The sequence below is a fragment of the Heteronotia binoei genome, chromosome 1, assembly GCF_032191835.1.
Source record: "Heteronotia binoei isolate CCM8104 ecotype False Entrance Well chromosome 1, APGP_CSIRO_Hbin_v1, whole genome shotgun sequence".
NCBI classification, from domain to species: domain Eukaryota; kingdom Metazoa; phylum Chordata; class Lepidosauria; order Squamata; family Gekkonidae; genus Heteronotia; species Heteronotia binoei.
Genome location: NC_083223.1, coordinates 265,378,783 through 265,400,848, shown reverse-complemented (window position 1 = coordinate 265,400,848; position 22,066 = coordinate 265,378,783). Strand labels below are relative to the sequence as shown.

Sequence of the window (22,066 nt, the reverse complement as noted above, 5' to 3'; positions counted from 1 at the left end):
AACTATTATGTCTTGACTCTGGGCCCTGTAGAGTACAATGTCCCCCTCCACCCCACACCAAATGCTCCTACCTGAGTAGGGTTGCTCATCTCTGGACAGCTGTCACAAGCATCGCCCACCCCATCTTCATCCCGATCTGTTTGCAGCGGGTTGGGTACTTTGGGGCAATTGTCTAGCCCATTGGGGATGCCTGTAGGAGGAGAGAGAGGAACAGGTAAGGTTTGGTCCACTGCCGCACTCCAACCCATAGCAAAATTGTTCCGTTTGACTCCTGCCTGCCCATGCACCTGAAGGAAGAAGAGCTGATTTTTATACCCCACTCTTCACTACCCAAAGGAGTCTCAGAGCAGCTTCCCCTGCCTCTCCCCACAAAAGACACCCTGTGAGGTAGGTGGATCTGAGAGAACTGCTCTTGAGAGAACCGCTCTGCGAGAGTTGTGACTGGCCCAAGGTCACCCAACTGGCTGCATGCAGAGGAGGAGTGGGAAATCCAACCCCATTCTCCAGATTAGAATCCGCCAATCTTCTTAACCACTGCACCAAACTGGCTCTCTGAGCTTCTGTGGCATTAGCAAAGATTCGAACTCGAGTTCCCAAGGGTCCTAGTCAACCACTCTGTCCACTATGCCATATCGACTTCCCACTTGAGGAAAGGGGATGGTGTCCTTTTATTTAAACCGGCAGCGCTGCATTTCAGACAGTTCTAGGGCAGCCGCTAAGATTGTGCAGGTCACGCAAGAGTCCAGGCCTGCATGCTGCTCTTACTAAAAGGGAGCCCCTTGAATTCTGCCATCCCAAGAGCCCCCTGACTCCCTCCCTTGCCTCTTCTCAGGGTTTTCTTTGTAACAGGAACTCCTTTGCATATTAGGCCACACCCCTCTAATGTAGCCACTCCTCCAAGAGCTTACAGGGCTCTTAGTACGGGGTCTACTGTAAACTCTCGGAGGATTGGCTACATTACGGGCATGTGGCCTAATATGCAAAGGAGCTCCTGCTAGAATCCCACCCCTGTTAAGCCACACACCCCTGATGTAGCCAATCCTCCAGGAGCTTTCAGGGCTCTTAGTACAGGGCCTACTGTAAGCTTCAGGAGGATTGGCTACATCAGGGGGTGTGGCCTAATATCCAAAGGAGTTCCTGCTACAAAAAAAAAGCCCTGGCTCTTCTCCTCTGAGTGCGCTCACCATCCCCATCGATGTCATTGTCACAGGCATCTCCCTCCCCGTTCCCGTCAGTGTCCTTCTGATCGTTGTTGGGTACGTTAGGACAGTTGTCGCAAGCATCCCCGTACGAGTCGGTGTCTGAATTCTGCTGGTCTTTGTTGGGGAAGAGACGGCAGTTATCCTGTATCGGCAACAAAGGGAGAAAGATCATATATACCACACTGACCTTAGGGGTCAGATAATGACCATAAGTTGCCTCCTAATACCGTCACTCTGTCAAGTCTTGCACTGTCTCCTTTGACCGGGCAGTAATGTTCCAGCATTGTTTTAAACAGGGTCTTTCCCAGCCAGCACTGGGGACTGAACTAGGGGACTGAACGAAGAAGAAGAAGACTGCAGATTTATATCCCGCCCTTCTCTCTGAATCAGAGTCTCAGAGTGGCTTACAATCTCCTTTATTTTAAGAACATAAGAGAAGCCATGTTGGATCAGGCCAACAGCCCATCCAGTCCAACACTCTGTATCACACAGTGGCCAATAATTTATATATATATACCATGTATACACACACACACACTGTGGCTATTAGCCACTGATGGACCTCTGCTCCATATTTTTATCTAACCCCCTCTTGAAGCTGGCTATGCCTGTAGCCGCCACCACCTCCTGTGGCAGTGAATTCCACACGTTAATCACCCTTTGGGTGAAGAAGTACCTTCTTTTATCCGTCCTAACCCAACTGCTCAGCAATTTGATCGAATGCCCACGAGTTCTTGTATTGTGAGAAAGGGAGAAAAGTACTTCTTTCTCCACCTTCTCCATCCCATGCATAATCTTGTAAACCTCTCTCATGTCACCCCACAACAGATACCCTGTGAGGTGGGTGGGCTGAGAGTTCTCACAGAAGCTGCCTTTTCAAGGACAACTCCTGCGAGAGCTATGGCTGACCCAAGGCCATTCCAGCAGCTGTAAGTGGAGGAGTGGAGAATCAAACCCTGTTCTCCCACATAAGAGTCTGGGAGGGGGCTGGACTAGATGACCCTGGACATCCCTTCCAACTCTATGATTCTATGATTCAAGTGGGACCCCATTTTTGTGAGCCCCTGAAATTCTGTAGCCCCAGGCAGCTGCCTGCACTGGCTATCGGTCAGAGCCGGCCCTGCCCATTCCCCTACCCACGCTGACCAGGAAGCTGAGAATGGAGTACCTCTACATTCTTGATCCCGTCGCCGTCAGCATCATCGTCGCACTGGTCCCCGATGCCGTCATTATCTGCATCCTCTTGACCTGAGTTTGGTGTAAACCGGCAGTTGTCCTGTGTGAAGTCAGAGGGGTGGGGTGTGGAAAAAGACATTAGGTTCTGCCTTAGACTAAGACAGATTGTCAGAGGGTTGCCAATCCCCAGGCGGGGGCAGGGGATCTCCCAGTTTAGAGGCCCTCCCCCCGCTTCAGGGTTATCAGGCCCTGAGCCTGCTTCAGCGGGGAGGGCGGGATATAAATGTGAAAAATAAATACATAAATACATAAAAGCAGAAAGGGGGGGGGGAGGGACGGGTCTGCTGGCCACTCTGTGATTCCCTATGGAGACTGATTTCCACGGGGTATAATGGAGAATTGATCCATGGGCATCTGGGGCTCGGGGTGCTGTTTTTTGAGGTAGAAGTACCAAATTTTCAGCATAGCATCCGATGCCTCTCATCAAAATACCCTCCAAGTTTCAAAAGGATTGGACCAGGGGGTCCAGTTCTATGAGTCCCCAAACAAGGTGCCCCTAGCCTTCATTATTTCCAAGGGAGGGAAGGCATTTAAAGGGTGTGCAGTCCCTATAAGTTTGATGGCCAAAACTCCCTTTGGAGTTCAACTACGCTTGTCACAACCTTGCTTCTGGATCCACCCCAATGTATCCTGGCTCCACCCCCAAAGTCCCCAGATATTTCTTGAATTGGCAACCCTAGATTGTCGGTCAATGAATTAATAAATTTTACTGGTAAGTCCCCTGCTGGCCCGCTGGTTGGTGGCAGGGCAACCACAGGGTGGGGCCAGATGGAGCCCCTTCCCACCAGGACTTCTGATTGGCTGTACAGATTAAAACAACATTCTTTTTATGGCAGCTGCCACCACAGAATTGGTTTTTATTATTCTCTCCTCTTTCCCACTGTATTTTTTAATGCCTCCTTGTGTTCTCTGCGTTTGGGTGTCTTTTGTGTGCATGTGTGTGTGTGGTTCTACTTCCTGTGGTGGCTCTATGGTGGCCATTTTGTGGTAGACTCTATCTCCTCTGGTGGCCATTTTGTGGTTGACTATCTCCTCTGGGGGCCATTTTGTGGTTGACTCTATCTCCTCTGGTGGCCATTTTGTGGTTAACTCTATCTCCTCTGGGGGCCATTTTGTGGTTGCATCCACCACCTTAGTCAGAATTCCAAAAGTTCCCACAGGCTCAAAAAGGTTGAGGACCACTGTACTAAACATGAACACAATTTTACTTTCTTTAACAGCTGCTGGAGAAACCTGAGAGTTCAGAGCATGTCTAGCAAAAAAACCAAAAACAAATTCACTAGTAATTAGAGAAATATTCTGGATGATTGGTTATGGTTGCCAGGTCTGTGTTGAAAAATACCTGGAGACTTTGGGGTGGATCTGGAGAGGGCGGCGTTTGGGGAGGGGAGGAGCCTCAGCATGCCACAATGCCATAGAGTTGACCCTTCAAAGCTGTAATTTTCTCCAGCGGCACTCATCTTTGCCAGCTGGAGATCAGTTGTAAAAGTGGGAGATCTCCAGGCCCCACCTGGTAGCTGGCAATACTATCCAGGTTGATGTTGCACTTTTATGTTGACGTGGAACAACTCCTTTCTATTCATCACACAGGTGACATCTAGCCAATGCCCTGGTATTTGGGCAAAAACACTGCGGTAGAAGCCACTTTTACCCAGTTTTTGCCCAAATACATCGTGTCACTGACACACTGCAGCTTGATACCACTTCCTGCATATACCAGAAGTGACGTCCTCACATGGCCTGGGCCTTCTCTCTCTCTCCTGGTAAGTCCTTCCCCCAGGGGTGGAATTCTAGCAGGAGGTCTTTTGCATATTAGGCCACACACCCCTGATGTAGCCAATCCTCCAAGAGCTTACAAAAAAGAACCTTGTAAGCTCTTGGAGGATTGGCTACATCAGAGGAGTGTGGCCTAATATGCAAACCAGCTCCTTCTAGAATTCCACCCTTGTCTTCCCCCATCCTCTGCTGGTTAAAAGGAGGAGCCTGACAACCCTAGCTGTATCCCCAGCCCCATTATATTCTTTCTTGTGGGCTAGTATTTCCTCCTTCTCCTCCCTTCAGTCCAATCCCATCATGACAAGATAGACAGCCACGGGGTCTTCTCGGTCGTGGCACCTTGACTGTGGATCTTATCTGTTTACTGCCTTTAGGCCCTGCCTTCCTGAGAGATTTTCAGGAGGCACCGCAAGGCCTGCCTGTTTGCCCGAGCTTTTGAGAGAATTTGAATTTGTTCAATCACACAGTCGAGTCCGACTCTTTGCGACCCCATGGACCAAGTCACGCCAGGCCCTCCTGTCTTCCACCATCCTCCGAAGTCTGATCAAATTCGTATTTGTTACATCAGTAAGCGCTCCAGCCATCTCATCTTTTGCTGTCCCCTTCTTCTTTTGCCTTCTGTCTTTCCCAGCATCAGGATCTTCTCCAGGGAGAGCTCCCTTCTCATTTGGTGGCCAAAGTATTTGAGCTTCAGCTTCAGCATCTGACCTTCCAGGGAACAGTCAGGGTTGATTTCCCTTACGATTGACTGATTTGATCTTCTTGCAGTCCAAGGGACTCTCAAGAGTCTTCTCCAGCACCACATCTCAAAAGCATCTATTCTTCTGCGCTCGGCCTTCCTTATGGTCCAGCTCTCACAGCCATACATTTCTACTGGTAATACCATCACTTTGACTACACACACATGTTGGCAGACTGATGTCTCTACTTTTTATTATACTGCCCAGGTTTACTATAGCTGTCCTCCCAAGGAGCAAACATCTTTTAATTCCGTGGCTACAGTCACCATCTGCAGTGATCTCACCACAACAAGGCAGCAAAATTAGTGGGCATCTTTTAAGGAGGGGGAGAGATTCGGGGTTCGTTATTTCTTTCGGGTTCCAAACCGAAAATGTTTTTTAACTATTACTGTAAGCCTCCATGAACCACAAGGGAAAACAGGTCAGAAATGTTTTAGTGGTTAAATAGAATTAAATAAATCTCCCTCCCTTAGGGCCTCCCTCAGAGCCCCTCCCTCGCCATGTGTCCCGACTCCCCGCTACCTGTGCGCAATTCTTGTGGTTGTCGATGCAAGGCAGGGGCTCATCTGGGTAGCCATCGATGTCCGTGTCCCGTCCACATATGTTCCCATTCCCGGCCCAGCCCACTTTGCACTGAGGAGACAAAGAGGGAACTGTGTGTTGGCAGGGGATATGGAGGAGGTGGAGAAGGTGAAGAACGTTATAACGGATAAAAGGAAGTTCTTCTTCACCCAAAGGGTAATTAACACATGGAATTCATTGCCACTGGAGGTGGCAGCGGCTACAAGCATAGCCAGCTTCAAGAGGGGATTGGAACAACATCTGGAGCAGAGCTCCATCAGTGGCTCTTAGTCACAAGGTATTGTTGTAACTCTCTGTCTGGGGCAAGTGATGCTCTGTATTCTTGGTGCTTGGGACAACAGTGGGAGGGCTTCTAGTGTCCTGGTCCCATTGATGGACCTCCTGGTGGCACCTTGTTTTTTTGGCCACTGTGTGATCCAGAGTGTTCGACTGGATGGGTCATTAACCTGATGCAATATGGCTTCTCTTATGTTCTAAAGAAGGAGGAGGAGGAGGAGAAGTAGTAGTAGGAAGAGGAAGAGACAAAGGAGGAGGAATCCCTCCCTTCATTGTGCAGGGGGTTGGGCTAGATGACTCTAGAGGACCCTTCCAACTCTATGATTCTATAAACCTGGGACCTTCAGCAAGGCCTCGCCTCAGTACTGGAAGCTATGAAAACTGGCTATAGATATTTAAGACAAAGAGGCTTACAAAACTCACTGCCACAAGATGCATCAGGGGACCAGAAAATTCATGGAAACCTACCAATAGCTGGTAGGTACATGGGGCTTTCTGTTCAGAGGCCATCTACTACTGAGTGCCAGGATAAACAGCACTGGGGCGTTTTCCTGCCCAGCCTTTTCATGGACTTCCTAAAGTCTTCTACAAATCTTCTAGAAATCCATTCATGGTGGATAAAAGGAAGTCCTTCTTCACCCAGAGGGTGATTAACACATAGAATTCACTGCCACAGGAGGTGGTGGTAGCTACAAGCACAGCCAGCTTCAAGAGAGGATTGGATAAACATATGGAGCACAAGGCCATCAGTGGCTATTAGCCACAGTGTATTGATGGAACTATCTGTTTGGGGCAGTGATGCTCTGTATTCTTGGTGATGGGGGGAGAAGAAGAAGACTGCAGATTTATACCCCGCCCTTCTCTCTGAATCAGAGACTCAGAGCGGCTTACAATCTCCTCTATCTTCTCCCCGCACAACAGACACCCTGTGAGGTGGGTGGGGCTGAGAGGACTCTCACAGCAGCTGCCCTTTCGAGGACAGCTCTGCCGGAGCTATGGCTAACCCAAGGCCATTTCAGCAGCTGCAAGTGGAGGTGTGGGGAATCAAACCCGGTTCTCCCAGACAAGAGTCCGCACACTTCACCACTACACCAAACTGGCTCTCTAGTGCTTCTAGTGCCCTGGCCCCACTTGATGGACCTCCTGATGGCACCTGGGTTTTTTGGCCACTGTGTGACTCAGAGTGTTGGACTGGATAGGCCATTGGCCTGATCTAACATGGCTTCTCTTACGTTCTTATGTTCACGACAGACTGTCGACTTACAGCACAGGAAACGTCTCCGTTGCGCTCAAAGAGGCAGTAGCCGTTGACGTCGCAAGGGTTGTGTGTGGGGCTCTGGCAGGTCTTCTGTGGGGTGCAGCTGCCCGTTTGGTTCCCAACAAAGCCTGATTTGCAAGGGCCACATTTATAGGATCCCTGGGGAGAGATGGAAAACGAGTAGAGTCACTTCCCGGCTTTTACCTTGCTCACAGAAGCCGTGGCACCGGCCTACAAACTCCATTCTATTTGCCTCTCCCAGACAGGCGTTTTGGTTTCTTAGGGGGCCGAGCTTACAGATTCTTGGTCTAGCTAGCTCAGTATTATTATTATTATTATTATTTTAAATTAATGAATCACCCCATCCCAACCAGTGTCAGGCTTTGGGCGATGTACAACTTAAGAATAAAATAAATATATTGATATCAATAAAATCGGTTACATTAAAGGAAATTCTAAACCCTGAAGGCGTCTCATTTAAAATGCTATTTTTCAATTTCAATTTCCAGTCATTACATCAAGGGGGAGGGGATCTCCCGAAGCAGTAGGGTTGCCAAGTCCAATTCAAGAAATAGCTGGGGGCTTTGGGGGTGGAGCCAGGAGACAGTAGGGGTGGAGCCAAGATCAAGGCTGGGACAAGCATAACTGAACTCCAGAATGAGTTCTAGCCATCACATTTAAAGGGACAGCACACCTTTTCAATTCCTTCCTTCCATAGGAAATAATGAAGGATAGGGGCACCTTCTTTTGGGGCTCATAGAATCGGACCGCCTGGTCCAATCTTTTTGAAACTTGGGGGATATTTTGGGGAGAGGCACTAGATGCTGTACTGAAAATTTGGTGCCTCTATCCCAAAAAACAGCCCCCCCAGAGCCCCAGATACCCGCGGATCAATTCTCCATGATTTTCTATGGGAATAAATCTCCATAGGGAATAACCGAGTTCCCAGCAGACATTTCCCTCCCTTCCCCCCGCTTTCTGACGACCCTGAAGCGGGGGGAGGGCCTCCAAACCGGGGGATCCCCTGCCCCCACCTGGGGATTGGCAACCCTACGAAGCAGGGGTGGGGAGAAGAAGGTGCCAGGATGGCAACCGTCACTGTCCTTGTACAAAGGATTGGCAGAACATCTCTACCTTACAGGCCCTGCGGAACTGTAAAAGATCCCGCAGGGCCCTGATGTCTTCTGTCAGAATGTTCCACCAAGTCGGGGCCAGGACTGAAAAAGCCCTGGCCCTTGTTGAGGACAGCCGGACCTCTTTCGGGCCAGGGATCACCAGCAGGTTTCGACCAGTGGAGCGTAGTGCCCTTCTAGGAACATAGTGGAGGTGGTCCCCTAGAGACGTCAGCCACAGACCGCTCAAGGCCTTAATGGTTATAACCAAAACCTTGAATCTAACCTGGTACTTAACCATCAGCCAGCATAGCTGGTGCCATCCGCGGCGTTCTCATCAGGACTCACGCTGGTTGCCGGTATGGGGGCGCTCCAGCCCAGAGGCTGAGGTAAACAAAGGTCTCTTTCCACGACAGCTACCATAGAGCCTTGAACTGGGGATAGATAAGACCACTAGCTGCCCCCTCACCCTGCCACACTGAGGCCTGACTATGCCTGTGCTCCGAACAAAGACCCTGACCTCCCACCCTGGTCAGCTGAACGGACTCACCACTGTGTTGGTGCAGATGGCATTGGGGTCACACCCGCCATTGATCCCGTCGTTGCATTCATCGATGTCCGTGCAAACCTGACAGAAACATGAAGAAGAAGAATTGCAGAATTCTTTGGGGAGCCTCAATCAGAGACTCAGAGCGGCTCACAATCTCCTTTATCTTCTCCCCTCACAACAGACACCCTGTGAGGTGGGTGGGGCTGAGAGGGCTCTCCCAGAAGCTGCCCTTTCAAGGACAACTCCTACAAGAGTTATGGCTGACCCAAGGCCATTCCAGCAGGTGCAAATGGAGGAGTGGGGAATCAAACCCGGTTCTCCCAGATAAGAGTCTGCACACTTAACCACTACACCAAACTGGCTCTCTCAATGAGGAGAGGTTAGGAGTCATCTGGCAAACTAGGAGGTTCTCTTCAGGCAGGGCTGCCGACTCTGGGTTGGGAAATACCTGGAGATTCTTTGGGGGTGGAGCCTGAAGAGGGCGGGGCTTGGGGAGGGGAGGGACTTCCAGGGAGTGTAAGAACACATTCCAAATCGGCCATTTTCTCCAGGTGAACTGATTTCTATTGCCTGGAGATCAGTTGTGATCCCAAGAGATCTCCAGCCACCACCTGGAGTTTGATGCACAAATCAAGGGGTTAGCGTTAAAGAAGTCAAATTAAAAAAAAGCGTTAAATAAAGTCCATATTATAGCCGATGGTGTGTCCAGAATTCTTTCCAATAGAGGGAAAATGCCAGGAAATCTTTACAGCCTTCATAAGACGCCCCTTCTGGATATTCCTAGACATTTCAATTCTGTTCTTCTTCAGTTGTCAGGTTGTTAAATGGAACCCAACTTCAATAACTTTACATACAGACACAAGGTTCACAACTTACAGAAATGAATCAGTGGCCATTGGCTATATTACGGTCTTTACTTCCTGGAGGGATGAAACACAAAAGTAACGTCGCAATTGTATACACGGCCTTGAGACTGAATTAATATTTCATGTACGGCATATAAGGTTGTAATAGAATAGAATAGAATTTCTGGACATCGTTTGTAAGAAATTGTCACTTGGTGCTTTTTTTTTTAATCTGACCTCCTGGAGTTTGGCAACCCTACTGGGCCATAAACCTCCTAGGCTTCCCAGCTCCAGTTTGAGAAAGACCTGGAGACTGGGGGGGTGGAGTTTTAGGAAGACGGGGTTTGGAAAGGGGAAAGCCTTCCATTAGGTATAATACCACTGAGTCCACCTTCCAAAAGGGATCTCTATTGCTTGGAGCTAAATTGATCCAACATGGCTTCTCTTACATTCTTATGTTCACAACTGACTGTCAACTTACAACACAGGAGACGTCCCCATTGCGCTCAAAGAGGCAGTAGCCTAGGCTTACCATCCCCAAGTCCCAGCGGGGTTTCCTCTGCTTTCCCAGGTTCTTTCCCGCCCCCAGTCAGCTGGCCGCAGGGGGAAGCCCCACCCCCAGAGGACCATGTGCCTTTCCACCTCCGGAGGCTTCAGTCTCCGATTGAAAGGCTTCCTCTTGGGATGGTGTGTCTGTTACTTGGAAGAAGTTGGCAGCAACTCGTGAGTAGAGAGGCCAATCCCTCGCTTCAGAGTCACCAGAAAGGGGGGGGGGGACGTCTGCTGAGCACTTAATTATTCCCTATGTGGAGATCGATTCTCATAGGGTATAATAGGGAATTGATCTAGAGGTTTCGTGGGCTCTGGGGGAGCTGTTTTTTGAGGTAGAGGCACCAAATTTTCAGTATAGTATCTAGTGCCTCTCCCCAAAGTACCCCAAAATTTCAAAACGATTGGACCAATTCTATGAGCCCCAAAAGAAGGTGCCCCTATCCTTCATTATTTCCTATGGAAGGAAGACATTTAAAAAGGTGTGCTGTCCCTTTAAATGTGATGGCCAGAACTCCCTTTGGAGTTCAATTATGCTTGTCACAGCCTTGATCTTGGCTCCACCCCTAATGTCTCCTGGCTCCACCCCCAAAGTCCCCAGATATTTCTTGAATTGGACATGGGAACCCTACAGTAGCCGCTGACATCGCAAGGGTTGAATCCCAACAGATCTCCAGCCTCCACTTGGAGGTTGGCAACCCTGGGACCTCAGGTACCTTCCTTCCACCTGTAGCTCTTTCTATTCTGCATTCAGACTGCAAAATCCTGGTCTCAGGTGTGAGACTCTGCAACTCGTTCTCCATTTGTATTATTATTATTTTAATTGGCAAGCCATCGGGGCACAGATCCATGTATCACCTGCATTCCATTCAGTTAGAATCGCAGTATCATAGAGTTGGAAGGGGCCATACAGACCATCTAGTCCAACCCCCCTGCTCCATGCAGGATCAGCCTAAAGCATCTCCGACAAATAATTGTCCAGCCGCGTATTGAAGACTGCCAACGAAGCGGAGCTCACCACCTTCCTAGGCAGCTGGTTCCACCTCTGAACTACTCTGTAAAAAATTTGTTTCCTAATATCCAGCCAGTACCTTTCCGCTTGTAATTTCAGCCCGTTGCTTCGAGTCCTCTCCTCGGCTGCCGAGTGGATCGGCTCCTTGCCCTCCTCTAAATGACAGCCTTTCAAATACTTCAAGAGAGCAATTATGTCCCCCCTCAACCTCCTCTTCTCCAGACTGAACATTCCCAAGGCCCTCAGCCTTTCCTCATAAGGTTCTTCCTCCAGGCCCCGGATCATCCTCCTTCAGTCTGGCCGTGTGGATTCAGAAAATCGCTGCCCTGTGTTCAAATCATAGCAACTGTCTCACCTGCTTGCTGGCTTTGGCATAGTCAACCCCTACGCCGGAGATGAGATTCCCCTTGAAGCCAGCGGGGCACGGTTCGCAGCGGAAACCAGGCGCTGTATTCAGACACTTGGAGCCCGGAAAGCAGGGGTTGGCATGGGCACACTGCGGGCGAGAGAGTTGGGAACCTGATGTCAGTTATTCCTCCACCCCCACACCTCTCCAGTCCTGGTGTTGCTGACCCCATATTGTTCAGTCCAACTTACTTCGTTGATGTCTGCACAGTGGGTGCCGTTGCCTTTAAAGCCTGGGGGGCAAGGTCCGCAACGGTAGCCAGGATACTCGTAGGTCTCCATGCAGTCCACACCGCTGAAACAAGGATTTGGATTGCAGCGGGAGCGATGCTCGTGAAAGCCTGTGGTACAGAGAAATCACAATTCGTGAGGCTCATTGCCCAGAAAACTGAGGCGGAGGGAGGATACAGAATCCTGACAATCTCTACTTTAAAATAAAAATGAAATTCCTAGTTGTTCAGATGGTTGAACTAAGGTTCAAAGCTGCACAGCTGAAGGCAAGAGGTTTCAGGGGGAGCAGGTGGAATGTTTTAAATCAGAGTCTCTGACTTCTTTGTGCCTTGAAAAGTCTGGAATTCTGAGAAGAGGCAGTGAGCACTATCCCAAAATGGCTGCCACAGGAGGCAGAAGCAAATGCAACATGGCTGCCACAGGAGGCAGAGGCAAAACCAACACGGCTGCCACAAGAGGCACAGGCAAACCCAAAATGGCTGCTACAGGAGGCAGAGGCAAACCCAAAATGGCTGCCATGGGAGGAGGCGCCAAACCCAGTATTCCATCCCTTGCTTTGCCAGGGAGTTATAATAATAATAATAATAATTTTTTATTTCTATCCCGCCCTCCCCGCCGGAGCAGGCTCAGGGCGGCTCACAACATAAAACACACATTACATCAATTATACTTATAAAACATGGTTAAAACAATTACAGAGTATTAAAATTAACATAACAGTATGGCGTTATAAACAGGTTTCAATAAATTTCAGAAGTAAAAACGTTTCAAGAATAAAAGCATTCTAGCAGCATATCTAGTTTTGTCACAAGTTTTTTCACTAGTTGAAGGCCATCTTGAAAAGGTGGGTCTTACAGGCCCTACGGAATCCCTCTAAACATCGTAGGGTCCTCACCTCCTCAGGGAGTTGGTTCCACAGTAGTGGAGCAGTAATAGAGAAGGCCCGGTCCCGGGTGGCTTTCAGTCTGGCCTCCCTTGGCCCAGGGATATTCAGCTGGTTTTTCCCAGATGACCTCAGTGCCCTCTGGGGCTCATATGGGGAGAGACGGTCCCTTAGGTAGGTAGGTCCTCGGCCATATAGGGCTTTAAAGGTAATAACCAGCACCTTGTAGCGAACTCGGTATGCCACTGGCAACCAGTGCAGTCCGCGCAGCCCCGGCTGTATGTGCTCCCACCTTGGGAGCCCCAGCAACAGCCTAGCCGCCGCGTTCTGCACCAGCTGCAGCCGCCGAATTCGGCACAAGGGCAGCCCCATGTAGAGGGCGTTGCAGTAGTCCAGTCTCGAGGTGACCGTAGCATGGATCACTGTTGCTAGGTCGCGGCGCTCTAGGAAGGGGGCCAACTGCTTCGCCCGACGAAGATGAAAGAACGCGGACTTGGCAGCGGCCGCTATCTGTGCCTCCATTGATAATGAAGGCTCCAGAAGAACCCCCAGGCTCTTGACCTTGTGTGCCGCTTTAAGCTGCACACCGTCAAGGACTGGCAAGGGGATTTCCCCTCCCAGGGCACCGCGACCCAAGCACAGGACCTCTGTCTTCGTTGGATTCAACTTCAGCCCACTCAGTCTGAGCCAGCCTGCCACGGCTTGCAATGCTAGGTCCAGGCTTTCTGGGACGGAGCCAGGCCGGCCATCCATTAGCAGGTAGAGTTGGGTGTCATCAGCATATTGATGGCACCCAAGTCCAAACCTCCGGGCAATCTGGGCAAGGGGGCGCATATAGATATTAAATAACATCGGGGAGAGAACTGCCCCTTGTGGGACCCCACATACTAGTGGGTGCCTCCGGGACCGTTCCCCCCCAATGGCCACCCTTTGTCCCCGTCCTTCGAGGAAGGAGGAAAGCCACTGTAAGGCCAATCCCCCAATCCCCGTGTCGGCGAGCCGGCGGGCCAGTAACTGATGATCGACCGTATCAAATGCGGCCGACAGATCCAGCAATATCAGCACCGCCACGCCGCCTCGATCCAGTTGCAAGTCAACCCTGCCTTATTCTCAGAGTCAAGCTGCTGATCTTATTATCCATACTTTGACTGGAGGTACGGTCCATCCACTGGGTGGACAGCAAGCTTGGAAAAGAAGAAGAGTTGGATTTACACCCCACCCTCCATTCAGAGTCTCAGAGCAGCTTACAATATCCTTCCTTTCCTCTCCCCACAACATACAGACACCCTGTGAGGTAGATGGGGCTGAGAGAGCTCTGAGAGAACTGCTCTTGAGAGAACAGCTCTGAAAGAACTGTGAGTGACCCAAGATCACCCAGCTGGCTGCATGTGGAGGAGGAGTGGGAAATCAAACCCGATTCTCCCAGATTAGAGTCTCCCACTCTTAACCACTACATCAAAGGAGGAAAGCTTGGGGTGGGGGAGGAGGGAAAATGGAACTATACAGACAGGTCTCCTGGTCTCCAGTGGTTGTGGACTCTACTACAGTAGTCATAAACCCCGTTAATTTCAATGAAGGCTGCTAATAGCAAAATCCGCCTGACATGGCTCCACTCACTTTCTGAATAGCTCACTGGGGACCACATGAAGTGCCAGTGGGGGGGGGGCGTTTTAAACCATACCACCCACTGTCTTTCAGTTTGGTGTAGTTTGGTGCGGACTCTTATCTGGGAGAACCGGGTTTGATTCCCCACTCCTCCTCCACATGCAGCCAGCTGGGTGACCTTGGATCTCTCACAGTTCTTTCAGAGCTGTTCTCTCTCCTTCACTTGGAGCTGCTGGAACGGCCTTGGGTCAGCCATAGCTCTCGCAGAGCTGTCCTTGAAAGGGCAGCTTCTGGGAGAGCTCTCTCAGTCTCACCTACCTCACAGGGTGTCCGTTGTGGGTGGGGAAGGTAAAGGAGATTGTAAGCCCTTCTGAGACTCTGAAATTCAGAGTGAAGGGTGGAGTATAAATCCAATATCTTCTTCTTCAGTCAACTTGTAAATTCTGTTGAATGACTTTATAACTTTATAACAGGGCTTATTTTACATTTCTTGTAGGCCGTGTTTTCTTCTGTTTGACTAAACCTTGTTATCTTCAGGATACCAAACTGAAAATCGCTCACACAACAGCTTGTCCTGAGATACGAGCGAGTCTCCAAAGCTCCAAGGTTCTTTAGGGGCTCTTCTCAACAGTGAATTTGCTTTAGCCCTACATTAACTTGTCAGCCCTAAACAGATCGGCTGTGGAAAAGGGAGCTGTCAGGATATAATGGATAACGTGGGGAAACTTGTGTTCATTATGTCAAAACTTGGCTGGCCTCCTGGCTTGGAAACCTTCCCAATCCAGCACTCACCGCACACCTGGCACTCCATAATGGTGTTCCGGATCAAGGACATTTCCTTCACCTGAAAAAGAATTTATATGGTGTTAGAGCGGACATTAAGAGAGGCGCCAGCTTGGGGGCACCGAGGTCCAGGAAGAGAGAAGCCCTTTTGGGGGTAGCCAAGAGGGCACCACACAAATTCTTCTACAGAGCCAGGCTTCTCTGCAGAACACTCTGCGGCCTCTTGACAGAGACCTTGCCAGGCATCAAAAGTTGGCAAGCGGGCATTTGCCGAGGCCCCAGGTCTGGCTTCAGGCCCTCCAGCATCCACAGGCATGTTACATTCCTTCAGGAGTGTACGACTACCCAGAAACCCCCATAATGTCGCTAGGACAACCTTCCATTTTATGCCGGAAAGAGCAAGCCTTTGGTGCCCCTTGAGCTTTTCTGAAAGCTTTTCTGAGTGCAAAAGTACACATATGTACATCTGTGAAGTACCATGTATAGCGGGGAGTCACCAGAGGGCAGCATACCTTCATAAGAACATAAGAGCAGCCATGTTGGATTAGGCCAATGATCCATCCAGTCCAACACTCTGTGTCACACAGTAGCCAAAGCCCAAGCACTATCAGGAGGTCCACCAATGGGGCCAGAACTCCAGAAGTCCTTCCACTGTTGCCCCCCAAGCACCAAGAATACAAAGCATCACTACCCCAGATATAAGGACACAAGAGAAGCCATGTTGGATCAGGCCAATGGCCCATCCAGGCCAACACTCTCTGTCACACAGTGGCCAAAAAACCCCAGGTGCCATCAGGAGGTCCACCAGCAGGAACAGAACTCCAGAAATCCTCCCACTGTTGCCCCCCCCGCCATGCACCAAGAATAAGGAGCATCACTGCCCCAGACAGATCTCACTAGAAGTCCCACGGAGCACCCCATTTTGAACCCACAAAGTAGGTTCAAACCTGTGCCCCTCCACACTCACCTGGTCCCTCATGTCCTCTTGAAGTTCCATCAGGATCTGGTTGAAGAGGGTGAGCTGTTTCACTAGGGCCTTCGTCTGTTCACCTGCCATGCAACGGGACAGTTCACTGCCCTACCCTCTAGGATGCCTGTCCAGAGGTATAGATCAGGAGCCCCCCAACATGGTGCTGGTGGGTGTCATGGTGCTTGCTGACATCTTTCTTGGGGCCCACCAAGTGCTTTTAAAAAATGGGTGGGGCCAGCTGTGACTTTTGCCCAGCAAGGCATTTGATTGGCTGTATGAGTTTTTAAAAATATTGTTTTAGCTATGCTGTGCTGACACAACACTGCTATCTGTGGACTAGGGTTGCCAAGTCCCCCGCAGCCTCTGGTGGGGGACTGTTTTCGCGTGCGATCTGCGCACGTGGCGTGATGAAGTCAGTCGTAAGTGACATCGTTGTGTTGGCGACGTTGTGCGCCAGCCACTCTAGGAGATTCCGGGAAAACTCTATGGTTTCCCCGGACACTCTAGTAATTTGGGAGGGGAAACTCTATGGTGTACCATAGAGTTTTCCCTCCCAAAGCATTAGCGTTTCCAGGAAAACCATAGAGTTTTCCCAGAAGCACCTAGAGCAGCCGGTGCGCGCCATTGCCAGTGCGATGTCATTGCGAGTGACATCATTGTGACAGCAACGTCAGGGGAAGATCCCCCCCACTGGCACAACGCGGGCCGGAGGGTTGGGAACCTCAGGGATGGAGGACTTGGCAGTCCTACTGTGGACTGATGGCACTGAGGATGGGGAAGGTTAACAGTTCTTAATTGGGAAATACCTGGAGATTTGTGGGGTGGAGCTTCAGAATGGTGGGTTTGGGGAGGGGGAGGACCTCAGCAGAACGCCCTCCAAAGCAGCCATTTTCTCCAGAGGAACTGATCGCTATTTGTTGGAGATCAGTGATAAGAGGAGATCTCCAGGCCCCACCTGGGCATTGGCAACCCTGTAAGATGGGGCTGCCTGCCTCCCAGATCCTAGCTTTCACAGCTTCATCATGTCAGTCAAGCCATTAAAGACTGGGTACTGTTTTCTAGTTCAGCGTTCGCCCACTGGGGCGATACAGGACTTCCTCATAGGGGTTTTTTTTTTTTGGTAGGAGCTCCTTTGCATATTAGGCCACACACCCCTGATGTAGCCAATCCTCCTGGAGCTTACAGTAGGCCCTGTATGAATTGCCCTGTAAGGTCTTGGAAGACTGACTACATCAGGGGGTGTGGCGATAGATAGATAGATAGATAGATAGATAGATAGATAGATAGATAGATAGATAGATAGATAGATAGATAGATAGATAGATAGATAGATAGATAGATAGATAGATAGATAGATAGATAGATAGATAGATAGATAAATTTATTGTCATTGTTCTCAACAAAAGAGAGCAACGAAATGAGGTGCTCTTCCACAAACATACCAACACATCAAACACACATATTCATAAACTATTTAAATACATCTAAAACCATTTAAACCGTTAAACCATTAAAACCATTTAAACCATTTAAATCCATCTAAAACAGATAATCATTCATAAAACCATTAAAACCATTAAAACCATTTAAATACATCTAAAACAAATAGTCATTCATAACCCTGCATTTAACCTAACCACAGCACTTGGATAGAAACTGTCCTTAAATCTGTTTGTCCTAGCCTTCAACACTCTATATCGTCTACCTGACGGTAAGATCTCAAATAGCAAATGGCCCAGATGTGAAGGGTCCCTTAGGATCATTTGTATCTTCCTTTTACATCCCATATTATACAGATGCACCAATGAGGGGAGAGAACATCCACAAATCTTTTGTGCTCTTCTCGTCACTCTTTGGAGCACCCTTTTCTCTGCTTCCGTGCAGCTCCCAAACCACATGCAGAAGCAATAAGATAAAATGCTCTCAATGGAACTACGATAAAAGGCAACCAGCAGACTCCCTGACAGTTGTAGTGATCTTAAGAGTCTTAAGTAGTATAGTCGTTGCTGGGCCTTTTTCTCTAGAGCTAAAGTATTTGCTCCCCATGTTAGATCTTGTTCATGGTAATTCCCAGAAACGAGAGCCAGTTTGGTGTAGTGGTTAAGTGTGTGGACTCTTATCTGGGAGAACCGGGTTTGATTCCCCACTCCTCCACTTGCACCTGCTGGCATGGCCTTGGGTCAGCCATAGCCCTGGCAGAGGTTGTCCTTGAAAGGGCAGCTGCTGTAAGAGCTCTCTTAGCCCCACCCACCTCACAGGGTGTCTGTTGTGGGGGAGGAAGGTAAAGGAGATTGTGAACCGCTCTGAGACTCTTCGGAGTGGAGGGCGGGATATAAATCCAATATCTTCTTCAATATCTTCTTCTTCCATTCTGTCACCTGTTCTACCATAACACCATCAATAAACAACGGCTGGATGTCCAAACTACTCTTCCTGTAATCCACTATAATTTCCTTCGTCTTATTTATATTAAAAGGAACAGGGCTTTCTTTGTAGCGGGAACTCCTTTGCATATTAGGCCACACACCCCTGAGGTAGCCAATCCTCCAAGAGCTTACAGTAGGCCCTCTACTAAGAGCCCTGTCAGCTCTTGGAGGATTGGCTACCTCAGGGGTATGTGGCCTAATATGCAGGGCTTTTTTTGCAGCAGGAACTCCTTTGCCTATTAGGCCACACACCCCTGATGTAGCCAATCCTCCAGGAGCTTACAGTAGGCCTTGTACAAATTGCCCTGTAAGGTCTTGGAAGATTGACTACATCAGGGGGTGTGGCCTTATATGCAAAGGAACAGGGCTTTCTTTGTAGCAGGAACTCCTTTGCATATTAGGCCACACACCCCTGAGGTAGCCAATCCTCTAAGAACTTACCGTAGGCCCTGTAATAAAAGCCCTGAAAGCTCTTGGAGGATTGGCTACACCAGGGGTGTGTGGCCTCCTATGCAGACGAGTTCCTGCTACAAAAAAAGTCCTGATGATTTCCTCAGACCCTGGATTGTCTCTCGCACACAAAACCCAACACAAAGGCCAGCGGGGCTATCATCAAACTCACCAAAGAGGGAATTGATCACGTTGGACACTGGAAGAGAAACAAAGGGAAAAGAAACACGTGAGATGTGATGAAAAGAACTGGCAGCACGGCTTAGAGAAATTGCCGAGGTGTAGCAAATTTTCCACAGAGTTCTCCCTCTCTAAGACAATCTTAATTTTTTTTTTTCCATTTCCACATCTCCGACATTAGGCAATATTTAGCAAGGGCAAGAACCGTGCACCTAAAAGCAATTCTTTGGAGACTTTCCCTGCAGGGCTGGCATGTGGGAGTCGGCAAGGTAGGCAGCCACCAGCAGCACCACCTCACCGTGGAGGAAGGCGCCTCCTCTCTGTCCCCGCTTGCACTGACCCTTCCCTGTCCCTTTCCGTGGGGTCTGTAAGACAGAGCTGTTCCGCCAGGCGTTTAGTCAAGGCAAGCGGGCGTCCTTTACTCTATTGCCCATACCACTGGCTTCCCTCCCCCACAGTGATCTATCATCCGAACCACTACATCCGGGCCACTGAATGATCACACCTAAATTTGCACTACGTGCCGCCCGCCTTAGTTATTTAATGCTGATGTAACGCTGTTGTTTTAATTATATCTATTGGTTTTATTATATGTAACTGGTTTTTATCTGTATGTGATCCGCCCTGAGCCCGTCTGGGAAAGGGCGGGATATAAATGGACCAAATAAATAAATATATATATAAAATAGAGGTGAAAAAGCTGAAGGAAGCAGGAAAAGAGGAAGACTCAGCAAATGGATTGACTCCATCAAGTAGGTTAGATCCCTCCCGGCAACTTGGGGCGACTTACCGGCCCATCAAATGTGCAGCAATCTGTCTATGTCACATGACCTGGAAGTGATGTCATCGCATCTGGGATGTCAGGGTAATGTTCTCATATTTGAGCAAAAACTCTATGGTGAATTTCGCTTCTACCATAGAGTTGTTGCCCGAATATCAGAGCGTTGCCCTGACATCCCAGGTGTGATGATGTCACTTCCGAGTCACATCAGCAGTGACATAGATAGGTTACTACTCGTTAGATGGCTTTCCCACTTCTTCAAAGTAAGTCCCTCCCCCGATGGCATGTGTACAATTCTGGTCACCACACCTCAAAAATATATATTATAGCATTGGGAAAAGTGCAGAAAAGAGCAACTAGAATGATGAACACTTTCCCTATGAAGAATGGTTAAAGTGCTTGGGGTTCTTTAGCCTGGAGAAACGCTGACGGAGGGGTGACATGGTAGAGGTTTACAAGATTATGCATGGGATAGAGAAGGTAGAGAAAGAAGTTATTTTCTCCCATTCTCACAATCAAAGTCCTTGTGGGCACTCCATGAAATTGCTGAGCAGTCAGGTTAGAACGGAGAAAAGAAAGTTCTCCTTCGCCCAAAGGGTGATGAACACATGGAATTCCCTGCCACAGGAGGTGGTGGCAACTTCAAGCATTGCCAACTTCAAGAGGGGATTGGATAAGCATATGGAGCAGAGGTCCCTCAGTGGCTATTAGCCACAGGATATTGATGGAACTCTCTGTCTGGGGCAGTGATGTTCTGTATTCTTGATGCTTGGGGGGGCACAGTGGGAGGGCTTCTGGTGCCCTGGCGCCATTGGTGGACCTCCTGATGGCACCTGGGTTTTTTGGCCCCTGTGTGACACAGAGTGTTGGACTGGATGGGCCACTGGCCTGATCCAACATGGCTTCTCTTATGTCTGGGGCAGTGATGCTCTGTATTCTTGGTGCTTGGGGGGCACAGTGGGAGGGCTTCTAGTGTCCTGGCCCCACTGGTGGACCTCCTGATGGCAGCTGGGGTTTTTTGGCCCCTGTGTGACACAGAGTGTTGGACTGGAGGGGCCACTGGCCTGACCCAACATGGCTTCTCTCATGTTCTTATGGCCACTGTGTGACACAGAGTGTTGGACTGGATGGGCCATGGGCCTGATCCAACATGGCTTCTCTTATGTTCTTATGGCCACCGTGTGACACAGAGTGTTGGACTGGATGGGCCATTGGCCTGATCCAACATGGCTTCTCTCATGTTCTTATGGCCACTGTGTGACACAGAGTGTTGGACTGGATGGGCCATGGGCCTGATCCAACATGGCTTCTCTTATGTTCTTATGGCCACCGTGTGACACAGAGTGTTGGACTGGATGGGCCATTGGCCTGATCCAACATGGCTTCTCTTATGTTCTTATGGCCACTGTGTGACACAGAGTGTTGGACTGGATGGGCCATTGGCCTGATCCAACATGGCTTCTCTCATGTTCTTATGGCCGCTGTGTGACACAGAGTGTTGGACTGGATGGGCCACTGGCCTGATCCAACATGGCTTCTCTTATGTCTGGGGCAGTGATGCTCTGTATTCTTGGTGCTTGGGGGGCACAGTGGGAGGGCTTCTAGTGTCCTGGCCCCACTGGTGGACCTCCTGATGGCAGCTGGGGTTTTTTGGCCCCTGTGTGACACAGAGTGTTGGACTGGAGGGGCCACTGGCCTGACCCAACATGGCTTCTCTGATTTTCTTAGCCACAGCATGTTGTTGGAACTCTCTGTCTGGGGCAAGTGCTGCTCTGTATTCTTGGTGTTTGGGGGGGGGGCACAGTGGGAGGGCTTCTGGTGTCCTGGCTCTACTGTTGGACCTCCTGATGGTGCCTGGGTTTTTTGGCCACTGTGTGATACCGAGTGTTGGACTGGAGGGGCCACTGGTCTGATCCAATATGGCTTCTCTGATGTTCTTAGCCACAGCATGTTGTTGGAACTCTGTCTGGGGCAAGTGATGCTCCGTATTCTTGGTGCTTGGGGGCAGGGGGGCACAGTGAGAGGGCTTCTGGTGTCCTTGCTCCACTGTTGGACCTCCTGATGGTGCCTGGGTTTTTTTGGCCACTGTGTGACACCGAGTGTTGGACTGGAGGGGCCACTGACCTGACCCAACATGGCTTCTTTGATGTTCTTATGGCCACTGTGTGACACAGAGTGTTGGACTGGATGGGCCATTGGCCTGACCCAACATGG

General features: G+C 49.7%; 1 protein-coding gene across 1 annotated transcript in view; it reads right to left on the bottom strand.

Annotated features, from left to right (window-relative positions):
* Positions 1-22,066, bottom strand: part of THBS3 (thrombospondin 3) — a 97,867-nt gene that overhangs the window by 51,544 nt on the left and 24,257 nt on the right. Inside the window, exons 5-15 of the mRNA XM_060255263.1 lie at positions 19,064-19,090; positions 16,013-16,095; positions 15,055-15,106; positions 11,736-11,884; positions 11,494-11,634; positions 8,733-8,810; positions 7,077-7,229; positions 5,477-5,587; positions 2,371-2,478; positions 1,185-1,344; positions 72-190 (exon numbers count right to left, since the gene is read on the bottom strand). Of these exons, the coding sequence (XP_060111246.1) occupies positions 72-190; positions 1,185-1,344; positions 2,371-2,478; positions 5,477-5,587; positions 7,077-7,229; positions 8,733-8,810; positions 11,494-11,634; positions 11,736-11,884; positions 15,055-15,106; positions 16,013-16,095; positions 19,064-19,090 (1,181 nt within the window). The remainder of the gene's footprint in view (positions 1-71; positions 191-1,184; positions 1,345-2,370; positions 2,479-5,476; positions 5,588-7,076; positions 7,230-8,732; positions 8,811-11,493; positions 11,635-11,735; positions 11,885-15,054; positions 15,107-16,012; positions 16,096-19,063; positions 19,091-22,066) is intronic.